At 49.0% G+C, this 21,944-nt stretch overlaps 1 protein-coding gene across 1 annotated transcript in view; it reads left to right on the forward strand.

Annotated features, from left to right (window-relative positions):
* Positions 1 to 21,944, forward strand: part of IFT172 (intraflagellar transport 172) — a gene marked incomplete in the record, with an annotated part of 97,426 nt that overhangs the window by 30,713 nt on the left and 44,769 nt on the right. Inside the window, 7 exon segments of the mRNA XM_034780556.1 lie at positions 8,861 to 8,946; positions 14,102 to 14,214; positions 17,088 to 17,255; positions 17,685 to 17,821; positions 19,703 to 19,810; positions 20,452 to 20,536; positions 20,938 to 21,030. Of these exon segments, the coding sequence (XP_034636447.1) occupies positions 8,861 to 8,946; positions 14,102 to 14,214; positions 17,088 to 17,255; positions 17,685 to 17,821; positions 19,703 to 19,810; positions 20,452 to 20,536; positions 20,938 to 21,030 (790 nt within the window).

A 21,944-nucleotide genomic window follows, 5' to 3' on the forward strand; every position in this document is an offset into this window, starting at 1 on the left:
GTGGGGTGGGAGGCTGAGGCAAATCGCATGGTCGCTGATTACGTGCAGCCAGACACCAGGGCAGTTAGAAAAGCACAGCAGGGCATGCTGCGCATCAGAGAAGCTTTGAAAACCAGTTTCATGACTGACCAGGCTACGATGTGAAAGTTCTGTTTGTTTCTCTTTGATGAAAACCCGCCCCCTTGGTTCACTCTACTTCCCTGTAAGCCAACCGCCCTCCCCTCCCCTCTTTGATCTCTGCTTGCAGAGGCAATAAAGTCATTGTTGTTTCAAATTCATGCATTCTTTATTAATTTGTCACACAAATGGGGGGATAACTGCCAAGGTAGCCCGGGAGGGGTGGGGGAGGAGGGAAGCACAGGGGTGGGGTAGTTGTAGGGGCATTCCCTAGAATGGCATGCAGCTCATCATAGAAGCGGCATGTTTGGGGCTCTGACCCGGAGCGGCCGTTTGCCTCTCTGGTTCTTTGGTAAGCTTGCCTGAGCTCCTTAAGTTTCATGTGCCACTGCTGTGGGTCCCTGTTATAACTTCTGTCCTTCATGCCCTTGGAGATTTTTTCAAATATTTCCGGCATTTCGTCTTTTGGAACGGAGTTCGGGTAGCACGGATTCGTCTCCCCATACAGCGATCAGATGCAGTACCTCCCGTTCGGTCCATGCTGGAGCTCTTTTGTGATTCTGGGACTCCATGGTCACCTGTGCTGATCAGCTCGCCAGGCTGGCCAAACAGGAAATGAAATTCAAAAGTTCACAGGGCTTTTCCTGTCTACCTGGCCAGTGCATCTGAGTTGAGAGTGCTGTCCAGAGCGGCCACAATGGAGCATTCTGGGATAGCTCCTGGAGGCCAGTACTGTCGAATTGCATCCACGCTACCCCAAATTCAACCCAGCAGGGTCGATTTCAGCTCTAATCCCCTCATCAGGGAGGAGTACAGAAATCGATTTTAAGAGTCCCTTAAGTCGACAAAAATGGCTTCGTCGTGTGGACGGTGTTAGGGGGCTTAATCCTTTACCCTCTTACTTCCCTGGTCCTTCTTGCATGAACAGAGAGCAACAATACCCGAAGTCCAAAGGCGCAAACAATTCAATGTTTATTGGGGTGAACTTCCAGCAAGCATGATTCCAGTTTCCTTCTTTAGTGTCCCCCTTCCCAGCTCTGACACCACAGAGCCATCCTTGTTCCCATTCCCCCCTTAGCAAATCATGATCCCAGTTCCCCCACCCCCAGTTCCTGTTCCCATCCCCTCCCCCACTTCCTGATTGACTGCAGACTATATAGTAAAACTTGAGTTTTGCTTAGCTATATCTTAACCAATTATTTTACTGAAATTTAACTAACCAATCCTGACACATTGTAACATGGTTATTTAACCAATTATATCCCACCATCTTAATTGGTTTACACCCAACAAAATTAATTATGCAGCAGACAGAAACAATCACAGAACCAGACAGAGACCATGCAAATAAACATACAAAACAATACAGAAGTGAGGATTTCACAACTGACAACTACATTTATACAGACATAAGGGTTTTCCAACTGTCTATTGATAAGTGAGTTCTTACCAGACAGAAAACTATCAACCAAAGTTTCCTTTTACATCTTCTAGGCTCTTTCCTTTCTCTGGAGGTGACAGGAATATCAGGACAGGATTGGATTCCTAACAGCCCAATAGCACCTTATTTCCATGGGACTAGTCTGGGGTGTGAGGATGTGACCGGTCACTTCTCAGCGCAGGGCTGCCTCTGCTGCTTCGCCAAAGGCCTTACTTAGCCTAAGACCAGAGCCTCAGACTGTCCCAGTACGACAAGGCCCTGACACAGACAGACAGTGATTCTGATTCTCTCTTTTATACCTCTAGAACTAGCTAAGTGATCACAATACACGTAAATTCTTAAAGTATAGGCCTTTACAGACAGGCCTGAATATCTATATCCTAACCGACGCGTGCAGGGTTAAATCAATCTAACGCTGCTAAATTCGACCTAAACTGGTAATGTAGACCAGGGCTTAGAGTCATCATAGATAGTTCTCTAAAAACATCCATTCAATGTGCAGTGGCAGTCAAAAAAGCTAACAGAATGTTGGGCATCATTAAGAAAGGGATCGATAATAAGACAGAAAATATCATATTGCCTCTATATAAATCCATGGGATGCCCACATCTTGAATACTGTGTGCAGATGTGATTGCCCCATCTCAAAAAAGATATATTGGAATTAGAAAACATTCAGAAAATGGCAACAAAAATGATTAGGGGTATGGAACAGCTTTCATATGAGGATAAGATGGTGACTTTTCAGCTTGGAAAAGAGATGACTAAGGGGGGATATGATAGAGATCTAAAAAACGTGACTGGTGTGGCGAAAGTAAATAAGGAAGTGCAATTTTCTTATAAGCCAAGAACTAGGGGTCACCAAACAAAATTAATAGGCAGCAGGTTTAAAACAAACAAAAGGAAGTATTTCTTCACACAACACACAGTCAACCTGTGAAGCTCTTTTCCAGAGGACGTTGGGAAGGCCAAGACTGTAACAGGATTCAAAAAAGAACTAGATATGTTCATTTTTTGAACCCAGTTATGCTTTTGGCCTTCACAACATCCTTTGCCAAAGAGTTTCACAGGTTGACTGTGTGGTGTGAAGAAGTACTTCCTTATGTTTGTTTTAAACCTGCTGCCTATTAATTTAATTGGGTGATCCCTGCTATTTGTGTTACCTGAAGGGATAAATAACACTTGCCTATTCACTTTTTCCACACCTTTCATGATTTTATAGACCTCCATTATTGTCCCCCATAACACTCTTTTTTAAACTGGACAGTCCCAGTCTTTTAAATCTCTCCTCATATGGAAGCTGATTCATGCCCCCAATCACTTTTTGTTGTTGTTGTCCCCTCTGTACTTTTTCCAATTCTAATATCTTTTTTGAGATGGGATGACTAGAACAGCACACAGTATTCATAGTGTGGGTGTACTGTGAATTTCTATTGTAGCTTTGATATTTTGTCATATTTTCTATTCCTTTCGTAATGGTTTTTAACATAGAGCACATTTTCAGAGAACTCTCTATAATGACTCCAAGATCTTTCTTGAGGGGTAACAGCTGATTTAGACCTCATCATTCTGTATGTAGAGTTGGGATTATGTTTTCCAATGTGCATTATTTTGCATTTATCAGCATTGAATTTCATAAGAACATAACATTCATATGCCATTTTATTGTCCAGTCACCCAGTTTTGTGTGAGATCCCTTTGTCTGCTTTGGACTTAACTATCTGGAGTAATTTAGTATCATCTGCAAACTTTGCCACTTCACTGTTCACCCCTTTTTCCAGGTCATTTATGAATATGTTGAACGGCACTGGTCCCAGTGCAGATCCTTGGGGCGGGGGGAGGAGGGCCCTATTTACCTTTCTCCTTTCAGAAATCTGACCAGTTAGTCTTACCCTCTTTCCTGTCTTTTAACCAGATACTTATTCATGAGAAACTTCCCTATTATCCCATAACTCCTTACTTAGCTTAAGAGCCTTTGGTGAGGGATCTTGGGAAACACTTTCTGAAAGTCCAAGAACACTAAATCCACTGGATCACCCTTGTCCATGTGTGTTGACCCCTTGAGACGATTCTGATAGACTGGTGAGGCATGATTTTTCCCTTTACAAAGGCGGTGTTGACTCTTCCCCAACAAATCATGTTCATCTATGTGTCTGATAATTCTTTTCTTTTCTGTTGCTTCAACCAATTTATCTGGTACTGAAGCTAATAGAGGAGGTATCTGAGCCTCTAGCTATTATCTTTGGAAAATAATGGGAGATGGGAGAGAGTCCAGAAGACTGGAAAAGGGCAAATATAATGCCCATCTATAGAAGGGGAAATAAAAACAACCCAGGAAACTACAGACCAGTTAGTTTAACTTCTGTGCCAGGGAAGATAATGGAGCAAGTAATTAAGGAAATCATCTGCAAACACTTGGAAGGTGGTAACGTGATAGGGAATAGCCAGCATGGATTTGTAAAGAACAAATCGTGTCAAACCAATCTGATAGCTTTCTTTGATAGGATAACGAGTCTTGTGGATAAGGGAGAAGCTGTGGATGTGGTGTACCTAGACTTTAGTAAGGCATTTGATACGGTCTCGCATGATATTCTTATCGATAAACTAGGCAAATACAACTTAGATGGGGCTACTATAAGGTGAGTGCATAACTGGCTGGATAACTGTACTCAGAGAGTTGTTATTAATGGTTCCCAATCCTGCTGTAAAGGCATAACAAGTGGGGTTCCGCAGGGGTCTGTTTTGGGACCAGCTGTGTTCAATATCTTCATTAATGACTTAGATATTGGCATAGAAAGTACGCTTATTAAGTTTGCAGATGATACCAAACTGGGAGGGATTGCAACTGCTTTGGAGGACAGGGTCATAATTCAAAATGATCTGGACAAATTGGAGAAATGGTCTGAGGTAAACAGGATGAAGTTTAACAAAGACAAATGCAAAGTGCTCCGCTTAGGAAGAAAAAATCAGTTTCACACATACAGAATGGGAAGAGACTGTCTAGGAAGGAGTACGGCAGAAAGGGATCTAGGGGTTATAGTGGACCACAAGCTAAATATGAGTCAACAGTGTGATGCTGTTGCAAAAAAAGCAAACGTGATTCTGGGATGTATTAACAGGTGTGTTGTGAGCAAGACACGAGAAGTCATTCTTCCGCTCTACTCTGCGCTGGTTAGGCCTCAACTGGAGTATTGTGTCCAGTTCTGGGCACCATATTTCAAGAAAGATGTGGAGAAATTGGAGAGGGTCCAGAGAAGAGCAACAAGAATGATTAAAGGTCTTGAGAACATGACCTATGAAGGAAGGCTGAAAGAATTGGGTTTGTTTAGTTTGGAAAAGAGAAGACTGAGAGGGGACATGATAGCAGTTTTCAGGTATCTAAAAGGATGTCATAAGGAGGAGGGAGAAAACTTGTTCACCTTAGCCTCTAAGGATAGAACAAGAAGCAATGGGCTTAAACTGCAGCAAGGGAGGTCTAGGTTGGACATTAGGAAAAAGTTCCTAACTGTCAGGGTGGTTAAACACTGGAATAAATTGCCTAGGGAGGTTGTGGAATCTCCATCTCTGGAGATATTTAAGAGTAGGTTAGATAAATGTCTATCGGGGATGGTCTGGACAGTATTTGGTCCTGCCATGAGGGCCGGGGACTGGACTTGATGACCTCTCGAGGTCCCTTCCAGTCCTAGAATCTATGAATCTATGGAGGATAGGTCCATCAGTGGCTATTAGCCAGGATGGGCAGGGCTGATGCCTCTGTTTGCCAGAAGCTGGGAATGGGCGACAGGGGATGGATCACTGGATGATTCCCTGTTCTGTTCATTCCCTCTGGGGCACCTGGCATTGGCCACTGTCTGAGGACAGGATACTGGGCTAGATGGACCTTTGGTCTGACCCAGTCTGGCCATTTTTTTGTTCTTAATGTTTGCTCGTTTCCCTGTGAGGAGCTGGGATGCTCACTCTCCCATCTCTATGTTTGCCAGCCCAACCTTGAGGTAGCTTCTGCTCACTCACCCTTTCCAGCTGCCTCAACAAGTCAAAAAATGGCTAATGCCTCATCCTTGCTTCTCCACCTGTGGTATCTGAGTCAGCTGAGCACTAAGTGTGTCTTAGTCAGGGCTAATCCTTGTGCTTATGCTCCCCCCTGGACTGTTGTGGCAGCGCAGCCTCGCCCGAAGTGCTGGCCACGCTGTCAGAGGCAGGGTGCTGACGTTCTGGACTAGCTTGCAGCAAACACTTGGCAGCTCCTGAGTCTATGAGACAGGAGGTGGTTGTAAGGGTTTTGGCCAGTTTGGTACCCTTATCAATCATGGATGTTCTTGGGGGACTAACGGCTATTTGCAGTGCATCTGTAATTGGGCATCCCAGAGCATCCTCTGACAGATTTCTCTGCTCTGAACTGGTGCTCTCCATCCCTGAGGAGGCTTGGGTTGCACCCTTTGAGTGAACAGAGGCAGCTAACAGGAGAATGGAAGGGCATTGCTTCAGCCTCTGTGCTTGGAGGTAGCAGGATTTGGTGAGTGGCGCATTTGGTCTTTCTGGGGGTTGTCTGTTTCACTGTTCTTTTGCTCTCTGTGTATGGGCTGCATAGCTGGGCCAAGGTCCTCTGAGGAATCAGACAAATAGGGAATTGGAATAACTCATTTATGAGCATAAATGTAATGGAATTGGTATTACTGAAACTTGAAGGGATGACTCCCAGGACTGGCATGTTAAAATCAATGGTTATAACCTGTTTAGGAAGGATTGCGTGGGCAAAAGGGACGGGAACATGGCACTCTATGCAAAAATGGCATTACCTGTTTGTGAGTCACTGAGAACTTGGAATGATCTTGAATGCTTACTGAAGAGGTTTTGGAACAAATTGATAAATTAAGTAGCAATAAGTCACCAGTAGCAAATGATGTTCACCTGAGAGTTCAGATATGAAATTGCAGAACTACCAACTATGGTATGTAACATAGCGCTTAAATCAGCCTCTGTGCCAGATGACTGGTGGATAGCTAATGTGATGCCAATTTTTTAAAGAAGTTCCAGCGGTGATCCTGCAGTTACAGGCCGGCAAGTCTAACTTCAGTACCAGGCAAACTGTTGTTACCCAGAACTCTGAGACCAGGTCCCTGCTTCCTTGCCTGGTTGCGGCTACCCAACATGGTTCCTGCTTCCTTGCCCTGACCCCAGTTGTTGACTTCTGACTCCAACTCTGGCTTGACCGTTGACATGACTTCTGACTGTGACTTAACTCTTGGCTTGACCATGACCCCAATGCTACCCATGCCTCCAACCACTAGGTCAGACTAAGGCTAGGTCTACACTAGCGGGGGGTCGTCCTAAAATACGCAACTTCAGCTACACGAATAGCGTATCTTAGGTCGATTTATCTGGCCGTGAGGACGGCGGCAAGTCGACCGCTGCCGCTCCCCCGTCGACTCCGCTTCTGCCTCTCGCCGTGGTGGGAGTTCTGGAGTCGACGGCAGAGCGATCGGAGATCGATTTTGTCACGTCTACACCCCTGTAATGGGTCCTGAGAGTATAAATCAGATGCTAGGAATTTAGGAAGTTGATGATAAGGAAGAAAGGGACACAAGAAGAAATCTATGGCCAGCAGAGTTAAGGACAATAAGAAGGAGTTTTTAAGTATATTAAGAACAAAAGGAATGCTAACAATGGTATTGATCCCTTACTAGATAGAAACGGTAGAATTGTTCATTGATTTATAGATTCTAAGATAGAAGAGACCATTGGGATCATCTAGTCTGACCTCCTGTATAACACAGGCCAGAGAAGTTCCCCAAAACTATTCCTAGAGCAGATCTTTTAGAACAACTTCCAATCCTGAGTGTACATTTAACAGTAATTAACCATTGGAACAATTTACCGGGGTTGTGATTCTCCATCACTGGCAATTTTTGAGTCAAGATTGGATGTGTTTCTAAAAGATCTGCTCTAGGAATTATTTTGGGGCAGTTCTCTGGGCTGTGTTATACAGAGGATCAGATTAGGTGGTCAAAATTGCCCCTGCTGGATTGGAATCTAGGAATCTATTAATTTGCTCTCATTTTTGTGCTCGGAGCCTATCTGGGATAATTTGTGGCGTACCAGCCTGGGAGCCTGACCCCTGCACCTCCCGGAAGCTGTCTCTAATGTGTAGATGCTCCCAAGTGGGTGGTGGTGTGAGGCTCCTGGTTCCTGCTCCGTTTGCTTCCACTGCCTTCACGGGTTGCTGAGCCTGTGCTATAAGGACTGAGACCCCTACACACACAATGTGATGAAATGGGAATTATCTGTGACAGTTTTATGAATTCCGTGTGTGCCTCAGTTTCCCTCTGTCCTTTGCATTATTATCCTGGGGAGGAAAAAGGGTTCAGTCTCCTCTTGGGGGCAGCACAGGATATGTGGTGAGGATATTGCCTGTCTGGGATCCAGTGAATGAGGTGGTTGTGGAACTGGCTGGAACCTGCTGAGTGGAGAATCCAAGAGAGACAATGGAAAGCTCCAATGACCAGAACATTGATAGCTAGCAAACAATGACACAGAGCAAGGAGGTTTCTGAGACATGACCAGCAAAGGATAAAGAGTGGGCTTCTGGAGGAGGCTGGCTGCTCTCCCCTGGGAGTGAGAAAGGGACCGAGCCTGAAATTGAATCCACTGCAGCTGGGCTGGTGGACTGCTCTGGCTTGACTAGAATGGACGATGCTTTAAGCTTTATTTCTGAATGCTAACCTCAGGCCTTCCAGTGCTGTGTTCCAGTTGCCTAATAAGTCCTACTCTGTTTTGAAAGGCCGGTTTGGTGTCACCACAGATACTGGCTAGGGAGCATTAGTCCCTGAAGAGCGAACAAGTCTCTACAAGGAGTCTGTCTCAGCTGGACTGCTGAGCAGAGCTCCCAGGGTGAAGCAGAAATTCTGGAGTCCCGGGGCTCAATCTCAGAGGCAGTGAGGCTGTGTAGCCTAACCTGAAGGAAGAGTGAGACCCCGGGGAGTCTGGCACACTGATGGGGTTCCTCCAAAAGACTGTTTAAGCTGGAGCATAGGATTTATCTCACGGATCCGTGATACAAGGTGTTTCAGAGGCAGAATTTCAGGGACCTGAGTAACTGTCCCTTCTAGGTAGAGAACCACCATCTGCATGGGACCTGATGGATAGGCTGGGGTGGTTGTGGGGATGGAGAGCCACAGGTCAGGAAGTGTGGTTCCATGGGTGGAGGGGGACACCAGGTGTGGTTCTGGGGGAGGGTGGGAGATGCCCCAGGTGGTTTGGCAAGTGCACAGCATTGTCCGTCATTCTTCACTCTTCTCCATTGCAGCGTTCGCATCAATGAGAGAAGGCAAAGAGGGATGGAGGAGAACAAGAGACTGGCATATCTTATCGACATCAAGACTATAGCAGCAGGTGAATGGTGACCCTCGTCCTCCCTGCCCCGTCTACATTCACATTTCTTCCGGGAGGCGAATCATTAGAGTCAAGTTGCACCCATGTCTGGCTGGGAGGCTGCCCTGCTCACGGGTGTGCTACATGTCTGGTGAGGATGGTGGGTCTCTAGGGCAGGGCCATGTCTCCTGTGTGTGTGTGCAGCCATCAGTCATCATAACTGTATTGCTGCAGGCACTGTCAGTGCACAGACCCCTCGAGCTGATGAGACGGGCTTTAGTGCTGCCAGGTGAAGCTCCCAGAGTTGGGAGGTATCAGCGTGTTCTGCCACGTTGCCTTAGGTATGCGATGTCATGGTCCAGTTTCCATGGGACCCTGCCTCATCCGGCATGGCAGGACTTGAGTTCTGGATGCTCAGTTTGAACAGTGTGCAGAGAACAATGGAGTAGGGCAAGAATGATTTGCAGTCTGGAATGCTTGTCATGCAGTGAGACTAAAGAAGCTGTTTATTTAGCTTAACAAAGAGAAGGTTAAGAGGTGACTTGATCGTGGTCTACACGTACTCACCTGGGGAAGAGATTTCTCATAGCAGAGACTCTTCACTGTAGCAAACAAATGCAGGAGGAGATCATAGAATACCAGGGTTGGAAGGGACCTCAGGAGGTCATCTAGTCCAACCCCCTGCTCAAAGCAGGACCAATCCCCAGACAGATTTTTGCCCCAGATCCCTAAGTGGCCCCCTCAAGGATTGAACTCACAACCCTGGGTTTAGCAGGCCAAGGCTCAAACCATTGAGCTATCCCTCCCCAAGCCAATGCTTGCAAGTTGAAACCAGGGCCGGCTCCGGGTTTTCTGCTGTCCCAGGCAAAAAAAAAAAAAGGGGGGGGGGGGGGGGAGGGCCACGGGCGAAGGTAAAAAAAAAAAAAAAAGGAGTGCCGCCCCTTGAAAAGGGCTGCCCCAAGCACATGCTTGGAATGCTGGTGCCTAGAGCCGGCCCTGGTTGAAGCTAGACGAAGATCGGAAATAAGGTGCACATTTATACAGTGAGGGCAATTAACCATTGGCACAACTGACCAGGCGGTGTGGCAGATTCCCCAGCACTTGGAGTCTTTAAATTGGGACTGGGTGTCTTTCTAAAAATATGCTGCAGCTCATCCAGCAGTTCTACAGTCAATGCAGGAATTGCTGGGTGCGGTTACCTGACCCACGCTGTGCAGATCAGACACCATGTTCATAATGGTCTTTGACAGCCTTAAAGAGTGAATAAGAAGAGAAGAGAGAATTGCTGTCTGTCACCATCATGAACAATAATGTTCCCGCCTTCCTGGCATTGCTCCCCAGCCCCCTGCTGGCCATGTGGATAACTACCCACAGTGCAACGCTCCGGAAATCGACGCTAGCCCTGGTACATGGACGCACACCGCCGAATTAATGTGCTTAGTGTGGCCGCATACATTCGACTTTATACAATCTGTTTCCAAAATTCAAATTATGTAAATTCGGATTAATCCCGTAGTGTAGACATACCCTGAGTGGTATAGACCAAGGGTGTAAATCCCTGTTCTCAGCGACTCTCTGCCAGCTGGAGTAGGCACAGAATCAGACTCTCCCTTCACCATCGGGTACACTCGAAATAGTTCTTAGGTAGCATAATTAATCGAAAACATTTTAGACTCGTCAGTTCATGGTTTGGGAGGGTTTGGCTGTGTGTATTGAGGTTTTGCTGTGTTTGGATTTCTTGGGCCGGGCCCAGGATGGCGGATCTGCCCCAGAGATTGCAGCTGAAGAGGTGTTCCTCTTCCCCACAATGATCCGTGTTTGGTGGGAATGAAAAGTGCCTTCCTGCCTCAAGGAGGGGTGTTGGCGGAGGGATACGATGCCTGTAAGGCTTTCTCTAGAGATAAGAAGGACTGAAGGACTCTGCTCCAGGATGGCTCCTGCAAGAGGCTCTGGGGGGACCACCTCCCGAAAAGCTTTCCCCAGGCATGAGTAGCCTGGTGCCAGACACCTCTGAGGTGGAAAAGGACCTCATTCAGTTGTCGGCAGCAAGCCCCCACCCTGCCAAAGAGAAGCCTCTAGCACAGTCTCCTAGAGTGCCGTCAGAACAATTGCCTCAGGAGTGGTGATGAGGCGCTCGGCGTGGCTTCGGGCCTTCCGCCAGAGTCCAGAATACCCTTCAGGACCTCCCATTCAAAGGGTCGGGTCACTTTTCGGACCAAATGGATGCCAGGCTACATAGCCTCAAAGACTCCCGGGCAACCCTCAAGTCGTTGGGGATGCACAGCCCGGCGACACAGAGGAAGGCTTTCAAGTCCCAGTCACCTCAGCAAAGACAATACCAGCCCCGCCCTAGGCAGGAGCCGTATCGTAGGAGAGGCAGAGACAACAGGCGGAGGTGGAACAACACACCTAGCCAAGGCCAGGGCCAGGGCAAGCCGCAACCTGGCAACAAGCAAGGGTTTTGAAGGTGCGCTCGAGGACAGCGTACCAAGCCAGTTACCGGATCTTTCCCTATGTTTCCTGAACCGCTTGTCCCGCTTCTACCGTGCATGGTCCCGCATAACATCGGACTATTGGGTCTTTTGCATGGTACAAGTGGGATACATGCTTCAATTCTCCTCCTTCCCTCCCTCCCTCCCACCCCCCTTTCTCATCCCTCTTCAGGGTCCCCTCTCACAAGCAACTCCTAATGCAGGAGGTACAGACGCTCCTCGAGGTGGGGGCAGTGGAAGAGGTCCCTCGGGACCTAAGGGGAAAGGGGTTTTACTCCCGTTATTTTCTTATTCCCGAAGCAAAGGGGGGTCTTCGACCCATTTTAGACCTGCGCGGACTCAACAAATTCTTAGTCAAGGTCTGCTTCCGCATGGTCTCCCTAGGCACTATTATTCCGTCCCTGGATCCGGGGGATTGGTACGCTGCCCTCGACATGAAAGATGCATACTTTCACGTGGCTATTCATCCCGCTCACCGGCGGTTCCTGCAGTTCACCATAAACCAGCACCATTACCAGTTTACAGTCCTACTTTTCGGCCTGGTGGCAGCCCCCAACATGTTCACAAAATGCATGTCGATAGTGGCAGCCTTTCTACGAAAAAGGAGAATTCGAGTATACCCTTGTCTAGACGACTGGCTTCTTGTGGTTTGGTCTGAGGAGAAAGTCCGTTCCCACGTGGTGGTGGCACTGCACGTATTCCGCAGGCTAGGCCTTCTAGTCAACGTTCCCAAGTCCGTGCCATAGACTCAATGCCTCTTATACAGTTTTTTAGAAGGACAAAGTGCAACTTAGGCCACACCCTAAATTCCTCCCTAAAGTAGTCTCGCAATTTCATATGGGACAAGACATTTGTTTGCCAGTGTTCTTTCCCAAACCACACACGGACCCAAGTCACCATAGCCTGCACACTCTAGATGTCCGTAAGGCCCTGGTGGTCTATCTGGAGCAAACTACACCTTTCTGCAAGTCGACACAGTTGTTCATCGCCATTGCGGAGAGAATGAAAGGACTCCCTGTCTCGGCGCAGCGGATATTGTCATGGATTGTGGATTGCATCTGTGCGTGCTATGAGCTCGCCAAGGTGCCAGCGCCGGCGATCACGGCTCACTCGACTAGGGCTCAAGCATCCTCAGCAGCTTTCCTGGCACAGATTCCGCTCCAGGAGATCTGTAAAGCAGCCACCTGGTCGGCGGTGCACACATTCACAGCCCACTACGCAGTCCATCAACAGGTCAGAGAGGACGCGGCGATCGGCAGGGCTGTTCTCCAGTCAATTGTTCCATGACTTTTACCCTCATCTTATGGTAAGCTTGTGAGTCACCTAATGTGTAATGGACGTGAACGATCACTTGAAGAAGAAAAAACGGTTACCTACCCTTTTGTAATTGTTGTTCTTCGAGATGTGTTGTTCACGTCCATTACACTTCCCACCCTCCTTCCCCTCTGTCGGAGTCTCTGGCAAGAAGGAACCAAAGGGGGGTCGAGTCGGCAGGGGTATATATGCACCAGCATGAGGCGCCACTCTGGTGGGGGCTCCCCTGCCAGCCCGACGGGAGCCGCTAAGGGAAAAAGTTTCCGACGTCCGTGCACACAGCGCGCGCACACCTAATGTGTAATGGACGTAAACAACACATCTCGTTAGTAAGTAGGGCCCATTCTACAAGAGCCTAAGATGATTCCATAGCTTCTTTTAGTAATGTCTGAGTTTTAGGAGTTCCTAAGGTAGCCACGTGGGCTTCTGTTCATACTCTCATGAAACATTATGTAGCTGGACAGGCAACTAGAGAAGATGTAAGCTTTGTTACAGCTTTGTTACTTAGATCTGTCTTTATGTAACACTTGTGTACCCACCTCCATCGGTCAATTGCTTTTCAGTCTCCATGAGTGGAAGACATAGACAACCACTCAGTTAAGTAAAAGAGGTTACTTACGTCTAGTAACTGATGTTCTTCAATGTGTGTTGTCTGTATGCATTCCATGACGCATCCTCCTTCCCCACTATATGAAGGCCTTGCAAGATTTCGGCCAGTGAAGGAACTTAGTGGCAGTTGGTCCACCCCACCCCTTTATGCCTGGGCGGGATGGATTGTGTGAGTATGTGCAGACCAACGGGGGACTGCTAGTAAGAAGAAAATGTCTTATCTGTGGCGCTAGGGAGTGCACAATACCCGTGAGTGGAAGACTTATAGACAACACATCTCAGAGATCATCAGTTACTATAAGGTAAGTAATTTCCCACTTTACTGAAATGTTGGTGTGTTCCGGGGAGGAGGAAACAGAGATTTTCTAGCACACGCTGATCACAGAGAGCAGTTTGGAACCTCTCACTTTGTTTAACAATGCTCTTTGCCTGGGAATTTATTAGTGTTCTGTCTGGTACTAGTTTACATGTCGCAGAAGATGGATGGGCTTCCATCCTTGGGAGATGAGTCCCTGCCTGATATAGCTCGCTGTCAGGGGACTTATCTTGATATGCAGCTTATGTGTCCCTTTCTCAGTGTCATCCCCTTGCTCTGAGTTGTGTCCCCCTTGTACCACCCTAAATAATCCCTCTCCATCCTTCGCCTGCCCAGAGACTGAGTACCCCCTTTGCAGCAAGGCTTCTGCAGCTCTGCCCTGCCATTCACCTCCTGGCTTGACAGAACATTCTCATACCAAGCCTCTCTTCTTTCCCTTTCCCAGTGGATCTTGTTGGTGGCTACAACATTGGCACTATCAGCCATGACAGCAAGATTGACTGGCTGGAGCTGAATGAGACGGGCCACAAGCTTCTCTTCAGGGACAAGAAGATGAGGGTGAGGTGGGAGACAAGCATGCCCAGGGTACGGGCAGTGAGCTGGGCCTGCCCAGGAGCAGGGAAGGTGGCGGGGAAGGTGGGTGTCACATCTCTAATCTAGTGTCCCCTCTCGGACGCTTGCCAGCCTGCCATGAGGGGATCCAGCCGCTCAATCCCAGGTGTTTTAATCCTCTGGACACTGCACAGCATCCAAGCACTGCCACTGCTTTGGGGCCTCTGGTCACATTCTCAGAGCACAGCCCCTGTCTAGCACCCTCTCCGGAGAGCTGCTACCACAGTGCTCAGCCCCTGGAATCAGTACTGGCCCCTTAGACTTGCCCAGAGCTTTAATGCAGCCTTTCCCTGAACTCCAGCTGGGGGCGTTCCGGGCCCACAGTTTACCTCTTCATGGGGGCGTGATAGCTGTATCACATGAAACACACAGACACTTTGCACAGGATTGTAACACCGTTGCTGTTTACACAATCACATGAGAAATACACAGATCTTCTAGAAAACAACAAACATCCTGAACACTGTGCTTTCCACTGCAGCTCACCTTTCCCTGGAGAGAGCCGCGTTTCACAGATTATAGATTCCCAGGCCAGACGGCACCACTGTGATCACCCAGTCTGATCCCCTGTCTCACACAGGCCAGAGAACTTCCCCAAAATAATTACTAGAGCAGATTTTTTTGAAAAACATCTAAGTTGGATTTTAAAATTGCTACTGATGGAGAATGCACCACGACCCTTGGTAAATGGTTCCAATAATTAATTACTCTCACCATTAAAAATGTGTGTCCTATTTCCAGTCTGAATTTGTCTAGCTTCAACTTCCAGCAGTTGGATTGTGTTGTGCTTTTCTCTGCTAGATTGACCAACCATTATTAAATATTTGTTCCCCATGTAGAGTCTTGAAGGGGTCAACCCTGTATCCGGTAATATCAATATTTTCATTAATGACTTGGATAATGCAGTGGAGAGTATGCTTATAAAATTTGCAGATGACACAACACTGGGAGGGGTTGCAAACTCTTTGGAGGACAGGATTAGAATTCAAAATGATCTTGACATATTGGTCTGAAACAACAAGATGAAATTCAAAAAAGACAAGTGCAAAGTACTTCATTTAGGAAGGAAAAATCAAAAGCACAACTACAAACTGGGGACTAACTGGCTAGGTGGTCGTACTGCTGAAAAGGATCTGGGGATTCTTGTGAATCACAAACTGAATATGAGTCAATAATGTGATGCAGCTGTGAAAAAGGCTAATATTCTGGGATGTATTAACAGGAGTCTTGTATGTAAGAGATAGGAATTAATTGTCGTGCTCTACTCGGCACTCTTGAGGGCTCAGCTGGAACACTATGTCCAATTCTGCGGGCCACGCTTAAAGAAAGATATCGACAAATTGGAGAGAGGCTAGTAGAGCACAGCAACGAAAACAATACAAAGTTTAGAAAACCCCAGGAGGAAAGGTTACAAAAACTGGGCATGTTTCGTCTTGAGAAAAGAATGGAGGAGGGAGGCGATTACAGTCTTCAGCTATGCTCGGGGCTGTTATAAAAAGGACGACGATCACACAGAAAGGAGGACAAGACATAATGGTCATTAATCTGCAGCAAGGACGATTTAGGTTAGACATTAGGAAAAACTTTCTAACTCTCAGGGTAGTTAAGCTATGAAATAGGCTTCCAAGGGAGGTTGTGGAATTCACGTAATTGAAAATTTTAAAAAACATGTTGGACAAACACCTGTCAGGGTTGGTCTAGGGTTACTGGTCCTGCCACAGCACTGGGGCTGGATTGATGATGTCTCAAGGTCCCTTCCAGGCTACTTTTCTATGAATCTGTGTAGATATTATAGACTGTGATCAAGTCATCCTTTTCTTTGCTAAGCTAAATAGATTGAGCTCCATGAGTCTGTCACTATAAGGCAGGACACAGTATTCCAGCAACGCTCACACAAGTGCCTAATAAACCTCTCTATTCCTGCTCAAGATTCCCCTATTTATCCCTCTCAGGATGGCATTAGTTCTTTTGCCCACAGCATCACTCTGGGAGCTTGTGTTCAGCAGATTATCCACCATGACCCCCAAATCTTTTTCAGTCACTGCTTCCCAGGATAGATTCCCCCATCCTGTAAGTATGTATGGCCTACATATAGCTCCCAGTGGTAGCACAAAAGCAACCTCAGGGCAGACTGTTAAAAACCAGGGCACAAACCCCTAACTGGTTGTGAGTTCTAAACGTAGATTTCACCAACCACCTGCACCAAGTGCAAATTCCTCAGGCGCTTTAATCGCCTTAACACAGAGTCACAGACAACACTTGTAGCCTTATAGTAAACTATATGAAGATGTATTAAATAGGAAAAGGAAATCCGAGAGTTATTTACAAGATTAAAGCAAGCAAACATAGACACATGAATGAGTTATAGTCTTAGGTATGAAAAGGTAATACAGGCTTCTATAATCAGCAAGTTCTAGTTGACCTTTAGGGCTAGCCCAGGCTAAGCAGCTGGGGATTTCTTGCTTATGCCTAGAAACACCTTGTGAAAACAGGTTCCCCAGATCGTCACAATTGGCTCTCTCTGGGAGTGGCCCCACAGCACAGCCTAGCACCATATTGGGTCCTTGGGCTCAGTATTGCCCCGAGAGGAGGGCACACACCCCCCCACACACACACACCTACTTACCTCAGTCTCTGCAGCAGATGTCTGTGCCTGGAAGATCTCCCATCGAGGTGCTGAGCAGGCCCGACCCGGCTCAGCACGCGAGACCCGGCTGTGTCACAGCATTAGGTGGTTGGACGCAGGGTGCCAGGGTCCTCGCCGTGTGGGTCACAGCCCAGTTACAGGCCCTGCTGATTCTGTCTCTTTCCTCATCTAGTTGCAGCTTTATGACATTGAGAGCAGCACCAAGACCACGATCCTGAGCTATTGCTCCTATGTGCAGTGGGTCCCAGGCAGTGATGTGGTGGTGGCTCAGAACAGAAACAGCCTCTGCATTTGGTACAACAACGATGCCCCAGAGCGAGTGACCATGTTCCCGCTGAAGGTACAATTCCAGTCTGCTCACTTCCCCCAGAGCTCCCCACTGTCACCCAGCGTCATGTGTGGGGGTTCTGGGAGGGCGCTGGGCAGATCAGTATTTTATGGAGCGAGGACAGATGGGGTGGTGCTTTGAAAGGGGAATAGGAGGAAGCCTGGGGTCTGACTTTCCTGAAAGCTGTGAGGTAGGAGGGGATGGAGAGAGCAGAAAGCGGGTGGGTGAAGTGGGGGAGTTCACTGGGAGAAATGGCCTTTCTCTTAGTTCTGCTTGTGATGGTGGGGTTAGCCCAAGTGCCTGGTGGGGGTCAGTTCTGCTGAGCTCATCTACCTGTAGGAGACTACGGCAGAGCTTCCCAGTGTGCCCCCAGCCCCCTCCCTGCGCACAGTGGAAGGTGGAATGGGAGCGGAGGTGCTGAGGTGTCTGGGGCTCTTTCAGGGGGATATCGTGAACCTGGAGCGGAGCAATGGGAAGACTGAGGTGATAGTGGCAGAAGGGGTGAACACGGTGTCCTACATGCTGGACGAGGGGCTCATTGAGTTTGGAACAGCCATTGATGATGGGGACTATAGCAGGTGAGTCCTGGCAGCCAGCGACCCGGGGTGGGGTGGGCAGTGGAGTCCACAAGGAGGCTAAAGGGTGGGTGGAAGTGAGGGAGGTGTTGTGATGAAGAGCAGGCATGGGGGAGCCATCTGGCCCAGACGGTGCAATTCGTGGGGGACAGGGCAACTGGCCACTGAACAGAATGGCGTGGGCTGGAGGGAGATGTCTGAGGGCAGCCACCAGACGTGGTGCCAGCTTCATTCAAGGGAAGAAGAGGGTCCCTGGTGATCACCGTCCCATCCGTCACAGGGCAGAGAGCAAGAGAAAATCCCCGGAGAGCTGGAGGGGAGCGGAGCCAGGAGCTGTGAGCGGTGTGGCAGCTTACAGAATGAATCTGCCCAGACTCCCCTGAGCCCAGTATAAGTATCAGAAGGGAGTGCAGTAGCCAGGTGTGATTTCCCAGGATATGTGTGCAAATATGAGAGCACAGCCAGAGCATGAGTGTGTGCTAATAGATGTGAGATGACTAAGGGGGGATATGACAGAGGTCTATAAAATCATGACGGGTGTGGCGAAAGTACATAAGGAAGTGTTATTTACTCCTCCTAACACAAGAACCAGGGTTTCCCAATGAAATTAATAGGCAGCAGGGTTAAAACAAAAAAAGGAAGTATTTCTTCACACAACGCACAGTCAACATGTGGAACTCCTTGCCTGAGGATGTTGTGAAGACCAAGACTATAACAGGGTTCAAAAAGAACTGGATAAATTCCTGGAGGATCGGTCCATCCGTGGCTATTAGCCAGGATGGGCAGGGATGGTGCCTCTGTTTGCCAGAAGCTGGGAATGGAGACAGGAGATGGATTACTTGATGATTCCCTGTTCTGTTCATTCCCTCTGGGGCACCTGGCACTGGCCACTGGGGGAAGATATGAGACTGGGCTAGATGGATCTTTGGTCTGACCCAGTATGGCCGTTCTTATGTTCTTAAACCTGTGCAAAGGGACGAATGCCGGTTCTGCGCAGTGTGTGTGAGGGCCTGTTCCAGGCTGCGTGTGTATGTCAGGTCTCCTCAGAGGTGGAGAGCTCTGCAAAAGCCTCTTGAGCCCACATGGGCCTGTGCATGGATGCAGACACCATCTGTGGGGCTCTGTGGGGCTGGAACTGCAACTTGGCCCCTCTGTTTGCGTAACAGTGGGAGGTAGGTTTCGGGTGGTGGGTGGGGTATTGAGCTGCTTCTGAAGTAAAACATGGCACATCTTTGTGCTTCTGGCCAAATGGTCAAAAAGAGCCAGCCTAGTTCTCAGCACCCAGAGACTCGCTGTGTGAGACTCTGGCCCCAGTGAAGTCACTGGGAGTTCAGGGGGGACAGGATTTCCCTGCTGTAGCCAGAGGGGTAACAACGGGGTGTGTCTGTGACTGTTATAAGCAACAAGAAATGGCTAGCTCTGGTTTGCCGTCCTCAGGCTTCCCCTGTCACTGCCCTCCGCGGAGCCGTGATGCTTTTCAATGGATCCCCAGAGAGGCCCAGCAGATGGGGCTCCTTGGGTTGCCCACAGCCTGTTCCTGCATGAGAGAGATGGTTTCAGACACAGCCAGAGAGTGGGCGGCAGGGCTGGATGGGCTTCTGGGCCTCTGGGGTGACATGCAGGGCAGGGACTGAGCAGTTAATGTAGCATCAGCCAGAGCCCTGTCCGTGGCCAGGAGAAAGGGCGAAGGGTGGCGGTTGTGTGGAACAAAATCCATCCGGGTTTTCCAAAGTGGAAGAGAGCGTCAGACACTCCTAGGACAGGCCCAGCTGAGGGGCTGCTCAGCCCCAGGGCCTCCCAGTGACCTGCCTCCATCCCGGCTGCAGGGTCTCATGTAACTCACCTCTCTCTGCTTTAACGTGCTGCAAACCCTCCTCTCCTCAGGGCGGCTGCCTTCTTGGAGACGCTGGAAATGTCCACGGAGACCGAAGCCATGTGGAAGACCCTAAGCAGACTGGCCCTGGAGGCCAAGCAGCTGCACATCGCTGAGAGGTACAGGGAGGAACCTGCCACTCGGTACCTTTCCTTCTGGGGCTTCCTCACGCCCCAGAGGCCTGATACCAGTGGCCCAGGTTCTGGCCAAGGAGAACTGGTTCTTGTGCCTGTCAGTGCTACTTGGGAGCCAGAGTTCCTGCAGCAGGGTGCGCAGTGTTCTCCATCCCAGGAGCTGGCTCCGTCTTACCATCCTCGGCCCTGGGGCAGACGTGGGGACGCGTGCCCATGTAGCATAGCTCTGCTGCAGATCACAGTGTGGACAGAGCACGTGGCTGGCGCTCCCTCCTGCGGAGCAGAGCTCATGGCAGGGGGTGGGGGATACAGACAGGTGTCTGGGGCTCCCTGCCAGGGGCCAACAGCCCTGTGAGGGTGGGGCATGGACAGAGCATGTGTCTGGAGCTCTCTCCTGTGGAGCAGAGCTCATGGCTCTGTGGGGGTAGAAAACAGGCAGAGCATGGGGCTCGAGCTCCCTCCTGTGGAGTCAGACTGAACTAAGGCTTGGCCTTACTTGGCTGTGACTACCTGCCCCAGTGTTCTGAGCCCTGGCCTTGCCTTCTGGGTCTGAGGGCAGATAAAAGCCCAAGTATCTGCTCAGCAGCCCATGCTGCCGGTGACTCTGCCCTCCTCACTCTCCCCAGATGCTTCTCAGCGCTGGGCCACGTGTCAAAGGCGCGATTCCTGCATGAAACCAATGAGATCGCCGACCAGGTGGCCAAGGAATATGTGAGTCAAGCTTCACTTCTGCTGTGCAGCAGAGAGTGAGTGTGTGTGTGTGTGTGTGTGTGTGTGTGTGTGTGTGTGTGTGTGTGCACGCGCGCCACGCCTACATTCCCCGGCTTGGAGAGTGTGCAGCCGATCACTCTGGCCTGGCAGGGGTTTCTGGAGACCCTGAGCCATGTGGGAATTGCTCACACTGTCCTTCATCCAGGCCTCCCAGCTCCACCCATCCCGACTGCCTCCCTCACGGGATGCCCAGAGTGCCCCCCGGCTTCCTCCCTCATGGTGTGCCCAGAGCACCCTTCCTGCAGCTGCCTCCCTCACAGGGTGCCAGTTGCTGGCCTCTCTTGCACCATGCCCAGTGCCGCATCCCCCAGCTTGTCTGAGATGTTTGTGTGTGTTTATAGGGTGGGGACGGCACAGATTATTACCAGGTGCGTGCCCGCCTAGCCATGCTGGAGAAGAATTACAAGCTGGCAGAGATGATCTTCCTGGAGCAGGTGAGGGAGGGTCCATTGTTGGCTGAGAAGTTTACCCTGGGGGGTGGAGCTCATTCGTTGCCTATGGGGTTTGCCCTAGGGGCGGGGGGGGTTCATTTGTTGGCTATGAGGTTTGCCCCTGGGGCATGGGGGCGGAGATCTGATTAATTGGCGGTGAGGTTTTCCCTGAGGTACAGGAGTGGGGTGAGATGGGATGGGAGGCTCATTTGTTGATGATGTGTCAGGAGACATATGCAACATCCAGAGAACTCTACCAGGAAGTTCCTTCCTATGTCTTTTGAGCTGCCCGCTGCAACATGTCCAAAATGTCTCATTTTGTGGCATCTCCTACATTCTGCTTCTTTTGCTGGTTATTGCCAGCTGTGGCTTGGTGTCTTGCCACATCTTGCACAGCTTTTCCTACCTTCCCTCCAAAGGTGCTTTGGTCTCCCAGTCGAGTTGTGCACTGTTCTAAGGTCGTACATTTGGTCTGTCTGCTCCTTTCACATTGTTTCTTTCCTCTTTATTGTGTCAATATTGTAGTCTCTCCTGTGCTGCTGGAGTGTAAGTCATATTGCAAGAAACCATAAAAGTACAGCATTTTCACTTTTGCTATAGTTCTCGTGGAGAACAGGAGTTCTATAACCACTCCACACCTCCCTTTCTTTATAATAAAAGATTAAAACCTAAATGAATAACCAGAGTATTTTCACACAGCAATTCAAAATACACTGAACATTCCTTAAAACTAACAGATTTATTTGTGCATAAGCTTTCATGGGTAAAAACCTCACTTCTTCGGATGCATAGAGTGAAAGTTACAGATGCAGGCATTATATATTGACACATGGAGAGCAGGGAGTTACTTCGCAAGTGGAGAACCAGTGTTGACAGGGCCAATTCAATCAGGGTGGATGTAGTCCACTCCCAATAAT

Source organism: Trachemys scripta, chromosome 9, assembly GCF_013100865.1.
Source record: "Trachemys scripta elegans isolate TJP31775 chromosome 9, CAS_Tse_1.0, whole genome shotgun sequence".
NCBI classification, from domain to species: Eukaryota; Metazoa; Chordata; order Testudines; family Emydidae; genus Trachemys; species Trachemys scripta.